The sequence below is a fragment of the Melanerpes formicivorus genome, unplaced genomic scaffold, assembly GCF_026170545.1.
Source record: "Melanerpes formicivorus ecotype bairdi unplaced genomic scaffold, bMelFor1.0.p_v2 SCAF_49, whole genome shotgun sequence".
NCBI lineage: Eukaryota > Metazoa > Chordata > Aves > Piciformes > Picidae > Melanerpes > Melanerpes formicivorus.
The window spans coordinates 4,442,007-4,457,810 of NW_027142401.1; the positions used below are offsets into that span (position 1 = coordinate 4,442,007).

Here is a 15,804-nt window from a genome sequence, read left to right on the forward strand (position 1 = left end):
ACTACTGAAATAAAACTTGCTGTGCATATTTCTGGATGTTTAATTAAATTAGCTTGGCCTCTTCTGACACAACTTTTTTCCCCCCCCCAATTTTTAAATCAAGGGTATGATCCCTGGCTTTGGCACTGACTTCATGAGTAAAGGCAATGAACAGGAATCAATGGCAAGGCTAAAGAAGCTGATGACTATCATGGACAGTATGAATGACCAAGGTAAGATGAACTTCAGCCACTATTTTACTTTCCATTGTTGAACAAACTTAGCGACAGAGACCTTTTGGAAACCAGTTGGACATCAGGCAGCATCCCCAGTGATGGAAAATGATGAGGAGCATTTCTCACTCTTAGAATGTCAAAGGGTGCATGTGTCTCAAGCTTTCTGAATGAGTAAATATTTAGAGGTAGCTTGACACTTGCCTGTTGCTGCTCTGTCTTGTGTAGAATGGATGGAATTTTGAAGCATTCTACTGCCAAAGATGTATTACAGTGTCTTTATTACTGTATCTGCTGCTTAAATCACTACCACTATGCTTGCAAATTAAAGCTCCATTCAGCTTTCATCTGTCATTGCTATCTTTTTTTCCCCACTCGCCTGTGAATTTACTTGGTGACTAGCCTTTGAATTCAAGGTGTGTTGTTTCTAATTCACCTAAAACTTGCAGAAGTATGCTCTTACTCTTCTGCAATACACATCAATGTGGTTTAAGACCAAGTGTGTTGAGAGTGTGACTTATTCAGGTGCCTTTTATCATGATGATTAACACATGAACATACCAACTTTTCAGTACTATAATATTCTAGGGACTATCTCTAGCTAAAATTCTGTATTGTCACTTCTAAAACTTTGGGGTTTTTTTGTTCTCTGGCTCAAGACTAAATACCTAAGAATGAGAACAAGTTTGCTGCCACATGTAACAGGTTTTAATGTCAGTAACTGAATGATTTCTTTTTTCTTTCCCATGCTTTAATTGCAGAACTTGACAGTACAGATGGTGCCAAAGTATTCAGTAAGCAGCCAGGAAGAATCCAAAGAGTAGCAAGAGGTTCAGGTGTTTCTACAAGAGATGTTCAGGAGCTTTTGACCCAATATACTAAGTTTGCACAGATGGTGAAAAAGATGGGAGGCATCAAAGGGCTTTTCAAAGGTAAAATCCAAATGAAAAACCCCCAGCAAACACATTTATTAACTCACTGGGGAGGTCACTTGATGGCTTAATACAGAAGAAGTGTGCAAATGTCAATTGGACGTTGAAAGAGGAGAAAGTAAGTTGTAGCTCATGATGTTTGAAATCTTTTATGTAACTGGTAAAAGCTGAACTGTTTTTCATGACACACTAACTTGGCAGTGAAAACTACTGTGGTTTTTGCTTTATCACACCTTGAGTACTATGTCCAGTTCTGGGCCCCTCAGTTTAGGAAAGATGTTGACTTGCTGGAACAAGTCCAGAGAAGGGCAACAAAGTTGGTGAGGGGTTTGGAACACAAGCCCTATGAGGAAAGACTGAGGGAGCTGGGATTGCTCAGCCTGGAGAAGAGGAGACTCAGGGGTGACCTTATCACTCTCTACAGCTACCTGAAGGGAGGTTGTAGACAGGCGGATGATGGTCTCTTCTCCCAGGCACCCAGTAGCAGAACAAGAGCACACAGTCTCAGGCTGCGCCAGGGGAGGTTCAGGTTGGATGTTAGGAAGAAATTCTATACAGAGAGAGTGATTGCCCATTGGAATGGGCTGCCCAAGGAGGTGGTGGAGTCACCATCATTGGAGGTGTTCAGGAGGAGACTTGATGGGGTACTTGGTGCCATGGGTTAGCTGTTTGGGTGGGTTGGATTGGTTGATGGGGTGGATGCGATGATCTTGAAGGTCTCTTCCAACCTGGTTTGGTTTATTCTATTCTAGATCTAAAGGTTTATTCTATTCTATCAATGGAGATTTTGTTACTAATACAATACTGACACTTCAGTCCCTTATGGGGGGATGCAGGGACTGATCCTTAAAGTACTTCTAAGTGGCTGATGTAGCAGAGTTCAACTCAAGGCCTCACAGGGGTTTGAATCCAAAATTAGCAGGTAAAATTCTGGTTTAGCCCCATAAGTAAATCCATTGTCTTACAAATCCTTCCTTTCTTTCTTTTTTGTTTGTTTGTTTTGTTAGGTGGTGACATGTCAAAGAATGTAAACCCATCACAGTTGGCCAAACTGAACCAGCAGATGGCAAAGATGATGGATCCAAGAGTTCTTCATCATATGGGTATGTGTTGGCTTTTTACAGTTTCAACACAGGGCTACCAATTGCAGTGAAAGAACTTGAAATGTAAGGTGAAATGAGCATGTGTGCATTATATATCAGTATTGTCTATTTCTGGGCTTTCTAAGAGGAACCAGAAAGTTTAGTCCACGTGTCATGAATACTTGGTACTTGGCAGTGCTTAATGTAGTCTCTTCGTTTTGCTTCAGCACTCAGACTAAGCATTTAGAGTGGTGTCTGATGAGAGAACCTGACACATGATCGTGGTAAAAGAAATCAGTTTCTAAACTTTTCTTTCCCTTTGAAGCTTTGCCTTAAATAATTAAATTTGGTAAGAGCAGCTTGAAATAAAAACTCCCAGACTGAAACTTCGCTAATGCTTTTAATGGTCAATCCTTGGAGGTTTTCTTCTTTGGGTCATCTTAAAACCTGCATGAAGCCTGATGTTTTGCAGACCTTATTCCCAGCAAATGGAAACATCCTGGAAAGGAAAATGTTCACCAGAAGGATCTTCCTTTAGTTTTCCTCAACAAATAAACCCTGTCATCAGATTGTAACTTGTTTTACAAGCATGGAATATGTTTTCAAATAACATCCAAACCGTAGCATCACAGACTGAGAGGAAATATATTGACCATGATCCTGGGCTCTAGTTTGGTTTTTCCCTTTGCCATTTTATCATTCTGTGTAAATTTGATTTGAATGTTGGATGTGAATTACTCAGTTGTCCATTTTTGACAGCCATTTAAAACTGACCTGACAGTCTTGAGCTTTGCCACTTGTGTGTTACTGAAATAGGGTGTGTGCTGTAATGAGGCCTCAGAAGCAAGATAGCTGTGCTTCAGAGTTCATTAACACATCCATGTTCTCGCTTATTTTCTGCAGGTGGCATGGCAGGATTGCAGTCCATGATGAGACAATTTCAACAAGGTGCTGCTGGGAATATGAAAGGCATGATGGGATTCAATAATATGTAAAGAAGCCTTAATAAAAATGGACTTGATTGACTCTTCATTGTAACTTCAGTGAACAAATTGGCTTTCTTCCTTTTTATAGTGATGAGGGGAGTGGTCTTTTGAAATCTTATTCAGGCTTCTGAGTTCCTACATCTAATTTCTGAAAACTGTTTTTGCTTGGATTAGTTCTTCTCCACTTATACCTGATGGCACAAAGAGCAATTCAGTTCAATAGGAGAAAATCATGATGTAAAATTTTAATGTTTAGAGGCACTTTTAAATTGTTTACATCAAGTGGCAGCCATTATATTTGTAAACAGCCCTGGTCTTTGGTTATAGTAACATACCATGTCACAAATATGCTGTAAAATAAAATCTGAGTGGTTATAAACAAGGGAAGGACTTGTTTCTTCAGTGCTATCACAGCTCTCCTCTATCACTGTGTAATTCAGGCTGGATGTGAGGAGGAAGTTCTTCACCATGAGAGTGGTGAAACCCTGGAATGGGTTGTCCAGGGAGGTGGTTGGGGCCCCATCCCTGGAGGTGTTTAAGCCCAGGCTGGATGAGGCTCTGGCCAGCCTGCTCTAGTGTGGGGTGTCCCTGCCCATGGCAGGGGGGTTGGAACTAGATGATCCTTGTGGTCCCTTCCAACCCTGACAGATACTATGATGAATCAGTTTCCCTTTGTTTCTAATGATTCTTGTAACTCTTGTTTAACACACATACTATAAGAGTAAGTATCTGAAATGTGCTATTGCTGCTCAGGTTGGAGCATTGTTAGAAGGTGGATGTGCTGTGCTTAGGTCTGTGCAAAACTCTGTTCTCCAGAACTTTGCCCTCTACATAAAGAATGGAGGAGAGCTGTATAGCTATGCAGATAACCAGTTGTCTCATGTACTAAAGATAATCTTCATACCACACTGCCAGTTAAGCAGTCCTTATGGAGATAATTTCTAATACATACTAGATGGAGTTCTGCTTTATAGGAGAACAATTATTTTTAGGGAGTATGGGATTCGTGTGTGTGTGTCCTGCAGAGCACAAGGTACAGAAGAAAATACTAAAACCATAAGAGAACAGAAACTCATCTTCTGTGTGTTCTCTCAGTTTGATGTTCTGAATTGGAGATTAATTGCATCAAGCAACTAAGAGATAAAAAGGCCAGCAACTGCCCATGCATGAAGCTTCTTGTATTTGTCCTTCATGGGCTCTCAGCAAGTTCTGCTGAAGAGTTTTCTTTGGCATGGAAGAAGCCTGAAAAATTAAACTTCCAACTTCACTGGAAATACTTACACACAGACAGACCTCAGTCTTTTATCTTGCTGAAAGGTGCTGCTGCTCAGGCAAGTGAGCTGTGTCTGGACACATGGCTAAAGTTCATTGAGAGCTTGAGGTAGGTAAGGAAGGGTTTAGGTCATTAGGATTGTAGCGCCCGGGGAAGGCCACTAGAAGGAGCCAATGACCAAGTGATGCACAAGGCAAGCTCAATCCTGCTCTGTACCTTTCAGGAACGGTGACATCCTTCAGTCACCCTTTTATCTGGTTGCAGGATCTTAATAAGCTTTGACAACCAGCACACGAGTATAGAAATAGCTTTCTGTTGCACGTTCAATGATTTTGGGAGATGGTACTTGGTTGATGGAAGTAACCTTTCACCAGCTATGAAATAATCCTGTGCTACATACTCTAATTCTTTGGAAGCTGTTCTTAATGACACAGGATTGAAGTGTAGCACTTAATGTCGTGTAAGTAAGGCCACGTTACAGCCATTGGTTCCAATCTTTTAAAAATAAGTAAAATTGCTCACTCCTCAGTCCCACAATGAGGACATTTCAAATTACTCCACTTTAGCTCTTTTCTCTAGTAGCTGTCATTGCCTAATGTGCCCTTTGCCTAGGTCAGCCCTGGCCCCTCATTCAGGCTGGGCCATCACCTGCAATGAGGAGGCCTCTGCACAGGCTTCAAGGGAAAAGGACTCTCAGCTGGACCAGTGGAACAAACCAATTATCTGGCAAACACCTTTTCCTGCCTGCTGGGATTAAGTGTTATTTTCTCACTCAAACACATCGCATGGGCTGAGGCTCCCATGGTTTTTCATTTCTTTTCTTGTCCTGTGGTTTGTCTTTTGTGTTCAGTGGCCTGAGCCAAGGCTGCTGAAAGGCAGAGCAAGCTTGGCTCCTCCTGAGAGGGCTCTCAGCTACTGCTGAGTATCTTCATGTGCTTCTCAAAGTGTTCTTCTATTATTTCGCAGATTTTTATGCACATCATCTTCCTACAGTGTTGTATTTCCCCGGAACACACCGAGCACCGCTCCGCGGAGGGGCTTCCCTGTGGCTGTAAGCACGACCGTGCCCGGCAGCCCGGCTGCCTCTGCTCTCTGCCCCATCCCTCTCCGGAACCCGCTTGTTGCCGGGCTGCGGAGGGAAGCTAGACGACAGAGGCCGCTGCCGGCTCTGTGCCGGGGTCCCCTTGGCCAGCCCGGGCAAGGCACCCCGCCCGTCAGGACAGGGAGGGAGCCCGGGCGGCAGCGCAGCCCAGCGGGCCGCAGGCGCCGCCCCGTCGGGCGGTGTGACGGGCGGTGCCGCCCGGCTGCTCGCCTCCCTGGGCCGCGGCGGGGCCGCTGCCGCCCTCCCCCGGCGCGGCGGCGGGCGGGAGGATGGAGCAGGGGCTGTCCGCCATCACCCTCTACTGCGCGCCCGCCGCCGGCCCCGCGGCTGCCGCCTGCGCCATGGAGCCTGAGCAGGTGAGCGGGGCCGGCGCAGCGCCTTCTCCCCGGTCTTTAGCGGCGGGCCGCCGCGCTGCCGAGCCCGGGAGGAGGCCGCTTCCGGAGCAGGGCGAGGCCTCCCGGGCCGCGGTGGGGCGGGCGGCGGCGCCGGGGTCCGTGGGCGGTGGCCGCGTCGCCCGGGGGTGTGCGGCAGCTGGGAGAGCCCCCAGCGCCTGCCGGGTCTCCGGGGCGGGTGCAGGGGTGTGGGGTCCCTGGCTGCGGTGGGAGGCGGTGGGTCGGTCAGTCTGTCCCTCTGCCCATCCGACCTTCCTTCCAGCGCCCTGTAATCACAGTGAGCACGACGGGCACGCGTGTCTCGGGTGTCTCCTGCTCACTGTCAGGCAATGCCTACGACAAACCAGCCTGATAAATATTACATGGAGACAAGTTTCCGTGCTGTCAAGTTCGCGGAGGCATTGGAGATGGTCAGGGACGCCAGCTTTTAATTAGAGTGTCACCTGGCGAGCTGTTGTACCCATCGCATTGACCTCGGCCTCACGCTGAATGTTTTATGCCCTGCACCGTCGCTGGTTACTGTGCCTTTCCAAGGCTTCGTGTTCTGAGGCTCTTTCCTTACAGGCATCCTCTGACTAGTATTTTGTTGTCTCCTGCTTTAGAAAGGGTCACGCTGTTTAGCTCCAGTCGAAACCCGAGGGTGGAAAGTCAAGCCATAAGGAAAAAAAAATCTCAAACAGGCAGGCAAGATAACTTGGGCAGAAATATTTCTCGTTAACTAGCACTGTCACAGGATGTCAGGGGTTGGAAGAGACACAAAGAAACCATCGAGTCCAACCCCCCCGCCAGAGCAGGACCATACCATCCAGCTCAGGTCACACAGGAATGCATCCAGATGGGCCTTGAAAGTCTCCAGAGAAGGAGGCTGTCCCAGTGCTCTGTGAACCTCCTGTGCTGCAGCTTACATCCTTGTTCTATCACAGGAAGCAAGTGAGCAGAGCCTATCCCCTCCCTCCTGATGCCCAGATATTTATATCCCTCAGATATTTATAATCTTTTATTAAATCCCCTCTCAGTCTCTTTCCAGACTAAAAAGCCCCAGGTCCCTCAGCCTCTCCTCATCAAGCAGTGCTCCAGTCCCCTAATCATCCTCCTAGCCCTCCACTGGACCCTCTCCTGCAGATCCCTGTCCCTCTTAAACTGGGGAGCCCAGAACTGAATTGTCAGTTCAGTGCAATTGAATTGCTCACGTTTCTGAGGGGGAGAGTGGACATCACAGACTTTGGCATTTTTGGTCATAAGCTCTCATAAGAATGCCAGAGCCCAACAGATTAAAAGCTACCAAAGTGGGTAGTCTGCTTTCCCTATTAGTTCTTGCTTTTCATCTTTCCTCAGTGAAACTTTATTGCATCATCTAATATTGGCTGTGCCGGTTCTCCTGGCTCACCTGCAGGCGTCCTGGCACACCTCATCCTTAATTGGAGTTTGTTTATTTCCTTTGGCCTTGTGGTTGTGGACCAAAATGCCATTGTGCTGGGTATTGTACCCAACACTTTCAAAGTATGTCCTGTTCTCTCTGTTTCTGCCAAAAGGTGAGGTAAGAGGGTGAGTGTAAAGAGGGTAAACAAGGAGCAACAGTTTCAGGTGCTGATTTCCTGACAGGTGAGGCTTGGAAGGGTGCCATAAAGCCATTAAAAATTCCAACAGGGCAGCTAAAAGAAAAAGGAAGTTACTTCACACTGTTCATGGAGTACCTTCTGTGTGTCAGCTAGCATGGTGAAAGCACAAAGGGCGACTGGCCGTTGCGTCTAGTAATTACTGGAATAGAAGCCAAAGTGAATACTTCCATGGCATGAGGTTAAGAGAAGTGCTGAGTCTTTCAAGACCCTTACAGGTACTGGAGGGGGACAAACCTGTGGAGAAAAAAAAATGAGGTGGCAACCTGACTAAAGGTGTGGACTAGCAGAGCAGTCTTTGTGATAACCCATAAAGGAGAGCCCAAGTGTAAAGCCTGGAGCAGGAGGTAGTGTAACATTTGAGCTGTAGAGTCAGTCTAGCTGGCAGCTCTAGAGTGGAGCAGCACTGACACAGCTTTGGAAAGGTAAAAAACATTTACTGGTGCTGAACTTTTTGCTCTCAGCAAAGAGAGTTGGCTTTTGTTGAGGTTGTGTGTGTGAAAATTAAAAGGACAAATGTTCCCAGTGATGAGTGAAACCTGTACCCAGGCTTGTTGACTAGGTAACAACCAAAGCAACAGCTGGCAGGCATTATTTATCATTGTCTGGGCCCAGAGAGGGAAGGAGACTCAGTTCTTTTGAATACTCCTGTGTTGTGAAATTAGAGGCACAAACCAGGCCAAAATATCAACAGCTAGACTATTTATTACATAAATAAAGTGGATGGATCAGAAAGGGAGAGAGAGAAAATAGAGAGAGAAGAGGAAAGGAATAGTATTACCACACCCCTCACACCCCCAGGACAGTTTGAGTCTGTGGAGGAAAGGTGCTGCAGGAGATGTTGGGTCTGTAGAGAAAGGGTGGTGAGGCTTTGGCTGTAGAAGAGATGTGGTACTCTGGGCAGCCTCTTCAGCTCCATGAGTTGCAGCAGGAGGATCTTAGGGCACGGAGAGAGGGTTCAGTCTGCTTCTTCCAGGCTCCATGATGATGTCTCTCAGCAACATTGTCCTTCTCCTGTGTTTTTCTTCATCTGTGTTTTCCTTCTGTGTTTTGATTCTCCTGTGTTTTGGTTCTCCTGAGCCAGTGGTTGCTCAACTCCGTTATACAGCTTTTAGTCCTTAGGTATGTGTCCAAGTATTGTCCCTCATAGGGCTGGAGCACCTCTCCTATGAGGACAGACTGAAGGAGTTGGGGCTGTTCAGTCTGGAGAAGAGAAGGCTCCAAGGGGACCTAATTGTGGCCTTCCAGTATCTGTAGGGGGCCTACAAGAAGGCTGGGGAAGGACTTCTCAGGATCTCAGGTAGTGATAGGACTAGGGGGAATGGAATGAAGCTGGAGGTGGGGAGATTCAGGCTGGATGTGAGGAGGAAGTTCTTCCCCATGAGAGTGGTGAAACCCTGGAATGTGTTGTCCAGGGAGATGGTTGAGGCCCCGTCCCTGGAGGTGTTTAAGAGCAGGCTGGATGAGGCTCTGGCCAGCCTGATCTAGTGTGGGGTGTCCCTGCCCATGGCAGGGAGGTTGGAACTAGATGATCCTTGTGGTCCCTTCCAACCCTGACTGATACTATGATACTATGGGTGTGCAAGGTGTGAAAGCCTGCTTTTTAAACTTCAACAATTTTTCTTCCCAAGTTAAACTGTTTGAAGAAGCATTTGAGTTAAATGAGCCAAAATCAGATGAAGAGACTGTGCCTTTGGAGTAGCTCTGAGGAGTGGCTCATTTTTGCTTGCTGTTATCAGAGTAATATTTGTGGTGCTGTATTGCTCTTCAGCACTGTGACTAAGCATGAAAAATGGCATCATTGTATGATGCCAATAAAGGAGTGTGAGATGTTCACAAAAGGCTGACTCTGTGGTGCTTTTGGCTCCAAAAAAATGCAGATCTGAGTGGCAGTAACTGGCACTTGCTGATGCAGCCCGGCAAAGAGCACTCCCTGAGCTTAGGTTGCTCCTCTGTTTTCAGCATTTGTGTTTTTATAGCTTTGCTGTTCTGTTCCTGCTCTGTTCCCACGGCCAAAACACAGCAGAGAGTGCAGTGAGCCCTGGACAGTCAGGTTTTCTACAGGAAAATGTAATTCTGCATGAAAATGTCATTCTGCATGAAAATGTAGTGCCATTGCAGCTGAATTACCCCAGTGAAAACCTGGCACTTGATTCTGCTCTGCTCCTCCAGGAGAATGCCTGCAGTGTGCCATGGTAGCTAAAGAAATGCTAGGGGAAGCTGAAATGACTTGCAGTTTTGAGCAGCAGTGGTGTGAGGGCTGGGAGAGATGATGGATGTGTGCACTCCCTCTCCACACTGAGGAGCCTGGCACGTGATCTTTACCTTCCCTCCCTCTTCTCTGTGGGCACCAGAAAAAGCTGTGCCTGGAATGAAGGAAACCATTCTGCTCCCTACAGCCCCCTCCTGCCCCTCTGCACTGTGCCCACTGCCTCTCCCAACTAACTGAGCCCATTTGCATTGTAAAGCTAAGTTACATAATGTAGCACAAGAGATGGGAACGCTGGTGCTGTGCTTACAGTGATTATGGAGTGTCCTACAACTGTGTGATAAAATCATATGTATTTATGAATGATTCTGAGCTGCCTCTGTGGGGACAAGGTTGCAGAGGCAAGAAGTTGAAAACTGGAACGTGCCTGTTTTATGCAACCTGAATTCTGCATAGACAATCACAGAATGCTAGGGGTTGGAAAGGACCTCCAAAGATCATTGGGGCCAAGCCCCCTGCCAGAGCAGGATCACCTAGGGCTGGCCACACAGGAACATGTCCAGGTTGCCTTTGGAAGTCTTCAGAGAAGGAGACTCCACAGCCTCTCTGGGCAGCCCATTCCAGTGCTCCATCATCCTCACAGTAAAGAAGTTTCTCCTCATGTTGAGGTGAAACTTCCTGTGCTCTGGTTTATATCCATTATTCCTTGTCCTGCTGCTGGGTGCCACTGAGAAGAGCTTGTCCCCTTCCTCTCAACACCCACCCCTTAGCTATTTATAGACATTATTAAGACCTCCTCTCAGTCTTCTCTGGACTAAACAGTCCCAGTTCTCAGTCTTTCTTCATAGGACAGAGGTTTGGGTCCCTTAATCATCCTCATGGCCCTCCATTGGACACTCTCCAGTAGATCCCACTCTTCCTTGAATTGGGGAGCCCTAAAGTGGATACAGGATTCCAGATATGGTCTCACCAGGGCAGAGTAGAGGACAGAAGGGCCTCCCTAGACCTTCTGGACTCTCTCTTGCTGATGCACCCCGGGATCCCATTGGCCTTCTTGTACACAGGGACACATTGCTGTCCACACACCCATACCTGGTTCCTTGTGTTATGGTTTTAAGTTACATGAGCTCATGCAGTTTAAAAAACCTTTGTGGCACATTAAAAACATGTGGCTGGCATTTCCTACCTTCTGGGTCCTTCTCTGGGTAACAAGTGTTTTCCAACCAGTTTTGTGCATTTGATGCAGTAACAGCTAAAAGCACTAGCAAGGTGAAGGCTCTGCTTTGGCAGGTACAAACAAAACCTTAGTAAAATTCTCTGGCCACAGGAGTTAGGAGTCTAAAGAATTATTGGTTGGCACTTTGAACTAGAAGTATGCTTTGTTTTTAATGCTTGTGACCCAGACACTGCATTGTAGTGTTCAGCAGCTGGAAGAACAAAACCAGACATGCCACCTGCCCATGCTGAAGTGAAGGTACTTAACCTTTTGTTCTTTTTAGTTGTTTTATATATGTGCACATAAAAATGGTTCAGTCATACCCTTTAGCTACAGCCAGGCTCTTGTGGATGTGCACTGCATACACCAATCATTCTATTTTAAATACCTGAGGAAGTTTTTTGAGGAGAAACTTTGCCAGTTCCAGACGCATGCACTTGAGATAATGACTTTCTTCTTCTTTTTCTTCTTCTTTATAGCAACTTTCAAATGGAGAGGGAGGCTTTGAGAATGTGGAGCTGGGTGTCATAGGAAAGAAGAAGAAAATTCCAAGGAGGGTTATTCATTTTGCAAGTGGAGAAACAATGGAAGAATATAGCACAGATGAAGAGGAAGATGAGCAAGAGAAAAAAGACCTGTTGCCACCTGTAGATCCTGTAGGTATTTTCCTTGATAAATTGCTACTTCTGGTTTACTGGGCAACTGCCCTCATTTTATGCTTTCATTTTGTGTCACAAATCTCATTTACTCTTAAAGATTCCATTCATTTGGCTCTAGGGACTGAGAAATCTGTGAGAAGTATTCCTGATAAGTTTTGTGTTGGGGTCCTCCTCCATTTAAGTAGTCCAATTAATTAGAAATGGGTTTAATTTCTTCATAGTTTTAGTCTGTCCTCTCCAGCATTTCCCTGTCTAATAAAATTTGCTTCATGCCTCTTTGGTTTATACTGTTGTATTAAAAAACCTGTTGATTGAAGGCATTTGTTTCCTTATGTTTGGTGACAGCAGAGACTTGAACCTGTAATTTAGTGTTACCATACCAGCAATTTGTTACACTTAAAAGGGCATAGAAGGGGAAAAAACAGATGACTTGCAGACTGAAAGAGTTGGGGCTGTTCAGCCTGCAGAAGAGAAGGCTCCCAGGGGACCTAATTGTGGCCTTCCAGTATCTGAAGGGGGCCTACAAGAAGGCTGGGGAGGGACTTCCCAGGATCTCAGGTAGTGATAGGACTAGGGGGAATGGAATGAAGCTGGAGGTGGGGAGATTCAGGCTGGATGTGAGGAGGAGGTTCTTCACCATGAGAGTGGTGAAGCCCTGGAATGGGTTGTCCAGGGAGGTGGTTGAGGCCCCATCCCTGGAGGTGTTTAAGCCCAGGCTGGATGAGGCTCTGGCCAGCCTGCTCTAGTGTGGGGTGTCCCTGCCCATGGCAGGGGGGTTGGAACTAGATGATCCTTGTGGTCCCTTCCAACCCTGACTGATACTATGATGATACTATGAAATAAAGAATGCAGAATACAGAATTAACCAGGTTGGAAAAGACCTTTGAGATCATTGAGTCCAACCTATCACCCAACACCATCTAATCAACTAAACCATGGCACTAAGTGCCTCATCCAGTCTCTTTTTAAATACTTCCAGTGATGGTGACTCCACCACCTCCCTGAGCAGGCCCATTCCAATGGCAAATCACTCTAACTGATGATATATGAAGAACAAGTTTCAAAGGCTCTTTCTATTCTATATATGTAAAGTTCATCTGTGTTGGAAGCTGTTAAGGTCTTGCTTGACCTGTGATCGAGGTCTTCATTTATTAGCCTAACTTCAAGTGGAGTTTCAGCATTAAAAGCTGTCTCCCATGGTGTGCTGTAGCTGCTAGAATACATTTTGCTTTCTGTCAATGGTTCTGGGTCTACATGTGGAGGTAAAGTGAAATATGTAATCTGCTTTACTTTGTTGGCATGTCTGACAGTCGATTTTGTAGTGATAATGTATCTGCAAAGCTCACAGCTGTGCTTCTCAGCACTGGCAATAGCAGCTCCCTGCCCTCTGGCAGTCAGTTGCAGAGAAGATCTGCATCCATCTCTTCATCTCTCTACACCCCCAGTCTTGTGTTTCTTTTAGGACACCCTCCAAGACCTGATGTCCCAACCAGCTCTTTACTCATACAACAACTCCTACCCCACTAAACTGGCTCTGCAGTTCTGTTGTCGTTGTTTGCTGCAGGGGCTTGCTTTCTGATCCTCCCCAGGCTTAGTTGCCTGTACTGGAGATGCAGACTCCAGAATTCACTGGGTCCTTCTTGATGTGCTGGAGTGCAATCAGGTGGTTGGAATCATTGCTCTGTGCAGCAGCTGGTCCTGCCTTGTTGCACACTGGAGGCTGATGGCAGTGCAGAGGTGCTTGTTCTCATGCTTCAGATGAGTGTCTTTGCATGCATGGAAACTGGTGCCCTGTTCTCTGCTTGGCACTGTTGGTGGAATGACTTCTGCACCATCTTTTGGGAACCTGTAATTCAGAAACGTTGTGTTTGAAACTCTTTATTTTCTGTACAGACTGTACAGCAGTAGGCTCTGTGTTTCTTTGTAGGCTCTGTGTTTCTTTATATGCATATCCATGCTTGGAGACCTTGAATTCGTTGAAGAGACTGCAGTAAAGAGTTTGGGACTGCCAATCAGTTGGGGTTATTTTCCCCTCTGTAAAATGGATTTGTTTTGAAGGAAAAAACCCCCAAAACACATGGTTTGGGGACTAAACTGCAATGAGACTAGGAGAGTTCAGATGGGATTAGGGCTCTTAATGATTCACAGGTGAATCACAGAATCACAGAATTAACCAGGTTGGAAAAGACCTTCAAGATCATCAAGTCCAGCCTATCATCCAACACCATCTAATCAACTAAACCATGGCACCAAGGGCCTTATCTGGTTTTATTTTAAACACTCTCACCTTCCTGGGCAGCATATTCCAATGGCCAATCTCTTTCTGGGAAGAATATCTTCCAAACATCCATCCTAAACTGCAGAATTGTTTTAGAATCATAGAACTGTTGGGGTTGGAGGGGACCTCAAGGGTCATCCAGTTCCAATCCCCCTGCCATGGGCAGAGACACCTCACACTAGATCAGGTTGCTCAGAGCTGCATCCAGCCTGGCCTTAAAAACCTCCAGGGATGAGGCTTCCACCACCTCCCTGGGCAACCTGTTCCAGTGTCTCACCACCTCCATGGGCAAGAACTTCTTCCTAACATCCAATCTGAATTTACCCATTTCTGTTTTTTTTCCCATTCTCCCTAGTCCTGTCATTACCTGACATCCTGAAAAGTCCCTCACCTGCCCCATTTTCCCCCTCAAATCCCAGAGCACCTGGGCTCTATTTGAGTCTCCTCCCACCCCAGGTGTGGCCACTTGGCCCTCCTCACTCACTCCCCTTTTTAATCCCCCCAGGGAGGGCAGAAGCTCCAAGCTGAGCCCATCTGGGCTGAGGGATCCTCCTCTCATCACTGGTGAGTGCCCATGGTGCACACTGGGTGATGGTGGTGGTGACAACAAAGGCCGGGGGGCCTGGTGGCCCCCCGGTTAGGTAGGAAAAGCTCCAGTATCATCCATGGGTGCTGGCTGGGCCTTCTTACTGGGGCTGAGCTCCTCTGTATGGTATGGGAGCAGCTCCCTTGTAGAATCAGAGAATGGTTTAGGCTGGAGTAATTTGCCATTGGAATGGCTTGCCCAGGGAGGTTGTGGAATCACCATCACTGGATGTGTTTGAAAAGAGACTGGATGAGGCACTTAGTGCCATGGTTTAGTTGCTTAGATGGGGTTGGGTGGTAGGTTGGACCTGATGATCTCTAAGGTTTTTTCCAACCTGGTTAACTCTGTATTCTGAAGCTGTTGCATTTCATCCTGGGTGGATTGATGGTACTGGTCTTTCCTGCTAGGCTGTTCTTACATACAGCAAAAGTGACCTTAGGCTGAGAGCAGGTGGGGTTATCATCAGTACAGAATACACCTGTCTCTTGTGGATTGAAGAGGAAGGTGTTATACTTACAAACAAGGAGTAGATGTTAAGCTGCCTTGCTGTTTGCCTAAGGATCTGCTCAAATGCAGGAACTGTGGAACTTAGTGACTACTAGGGCAATGCTCAGGTATCTTCAGAGTCAGATCTGTTCCCTGCTATGCAACTTGTGTCAGGTATCCATGGGTGTAGAAGAGACTTCCCCCCCCACTCCCAACTCTACTTAGCAGGGGACCAAATCTGTGTAATGTGTTGTGTGCCATTGCAACTCTTCTACTGAGAGGTAGTGTGGTGCAGTGCTGAAAGGCTCGTGAGCCAGGATGTACATGTTGTGGAGCCAGGGGCCTGCAGGCTGCTGTACAAATGGACACTTCAGGGAAGAGCCCTCAAATGTGCACAGCAGCCAGGAATGCTGTGACTGTTCTCCTGCTTGCCTAGTAGAGATTTGTTTTTACCCCTGAATACCAAAGGCTGTATTGTATGGCACAGTCAAGATTGCTTTGTTCTCCTTTTATAGTTTATGAAATCCTTAATTTTTATTGTATTTTTCTAATAAAAGGACACCCCCCCCCACCCCAAACCAGGGCAGTTCATTGTGGAGCACACTATGCTTTATTATGTAGTGCTTTTTACCTTGACAGAATAACCTTGCTTAGACCAAGGGTTGCCATTAAGTGAAGTTTACCTTATCTGCTGCATGCTTCATGTATCCCAGCTGAGCCAGTCAATGGAAGAAATGTTAGGCCAAGCTGAGCTTTGATGTTTTAGCCAACAGCT

The 15,804-nt window shown here is 46.5% G+C and overlaps 1 protein-coding gene across 4 annotated transcripts in view; it reads left to right on the forward strand.

Moving 5' to 3' along the window:
• Positions 1 to 15,804, forward strand: part of LOC137452150 (signal recognition particle subunit SRP54) — a 42,808-nt gene that overhangs the window by 16,195 nt on the left and 10,809 nt on the right. For 2 of the 4 annotated variants that reach the window (XM_068160362.1, XM_068160361.1), the window contains exons 13-16: positions 104 to 212; positions 974 to 1,144; positions 2,152 to 2,247; positions 3,130 to 3,594. In XM_068160362.1, coding sequence (XP_068016463.1) covers positions 104 to 212; positions 974 to 1,144; positions 2,152 to 2,247; positions 3,130 to 3,221 — 468 coding nt within the window. In that variant the 3' untranslated portion in view covers positions 3,222 to 3,594. Of the gene's footprint in view, positions 1 to 103; positions 213 to 973; positions 1,145 to 2,151; positions 2,248 to 3,129; positions 3,595 to 5,813; positions 5,944 to 11,499; positions 11,677 to 15,804 lie in introns of those variants that run through there. The other 2 variants (XM_068160364.1, XM_068160363.1) reach the window with 2 other exon arrangements.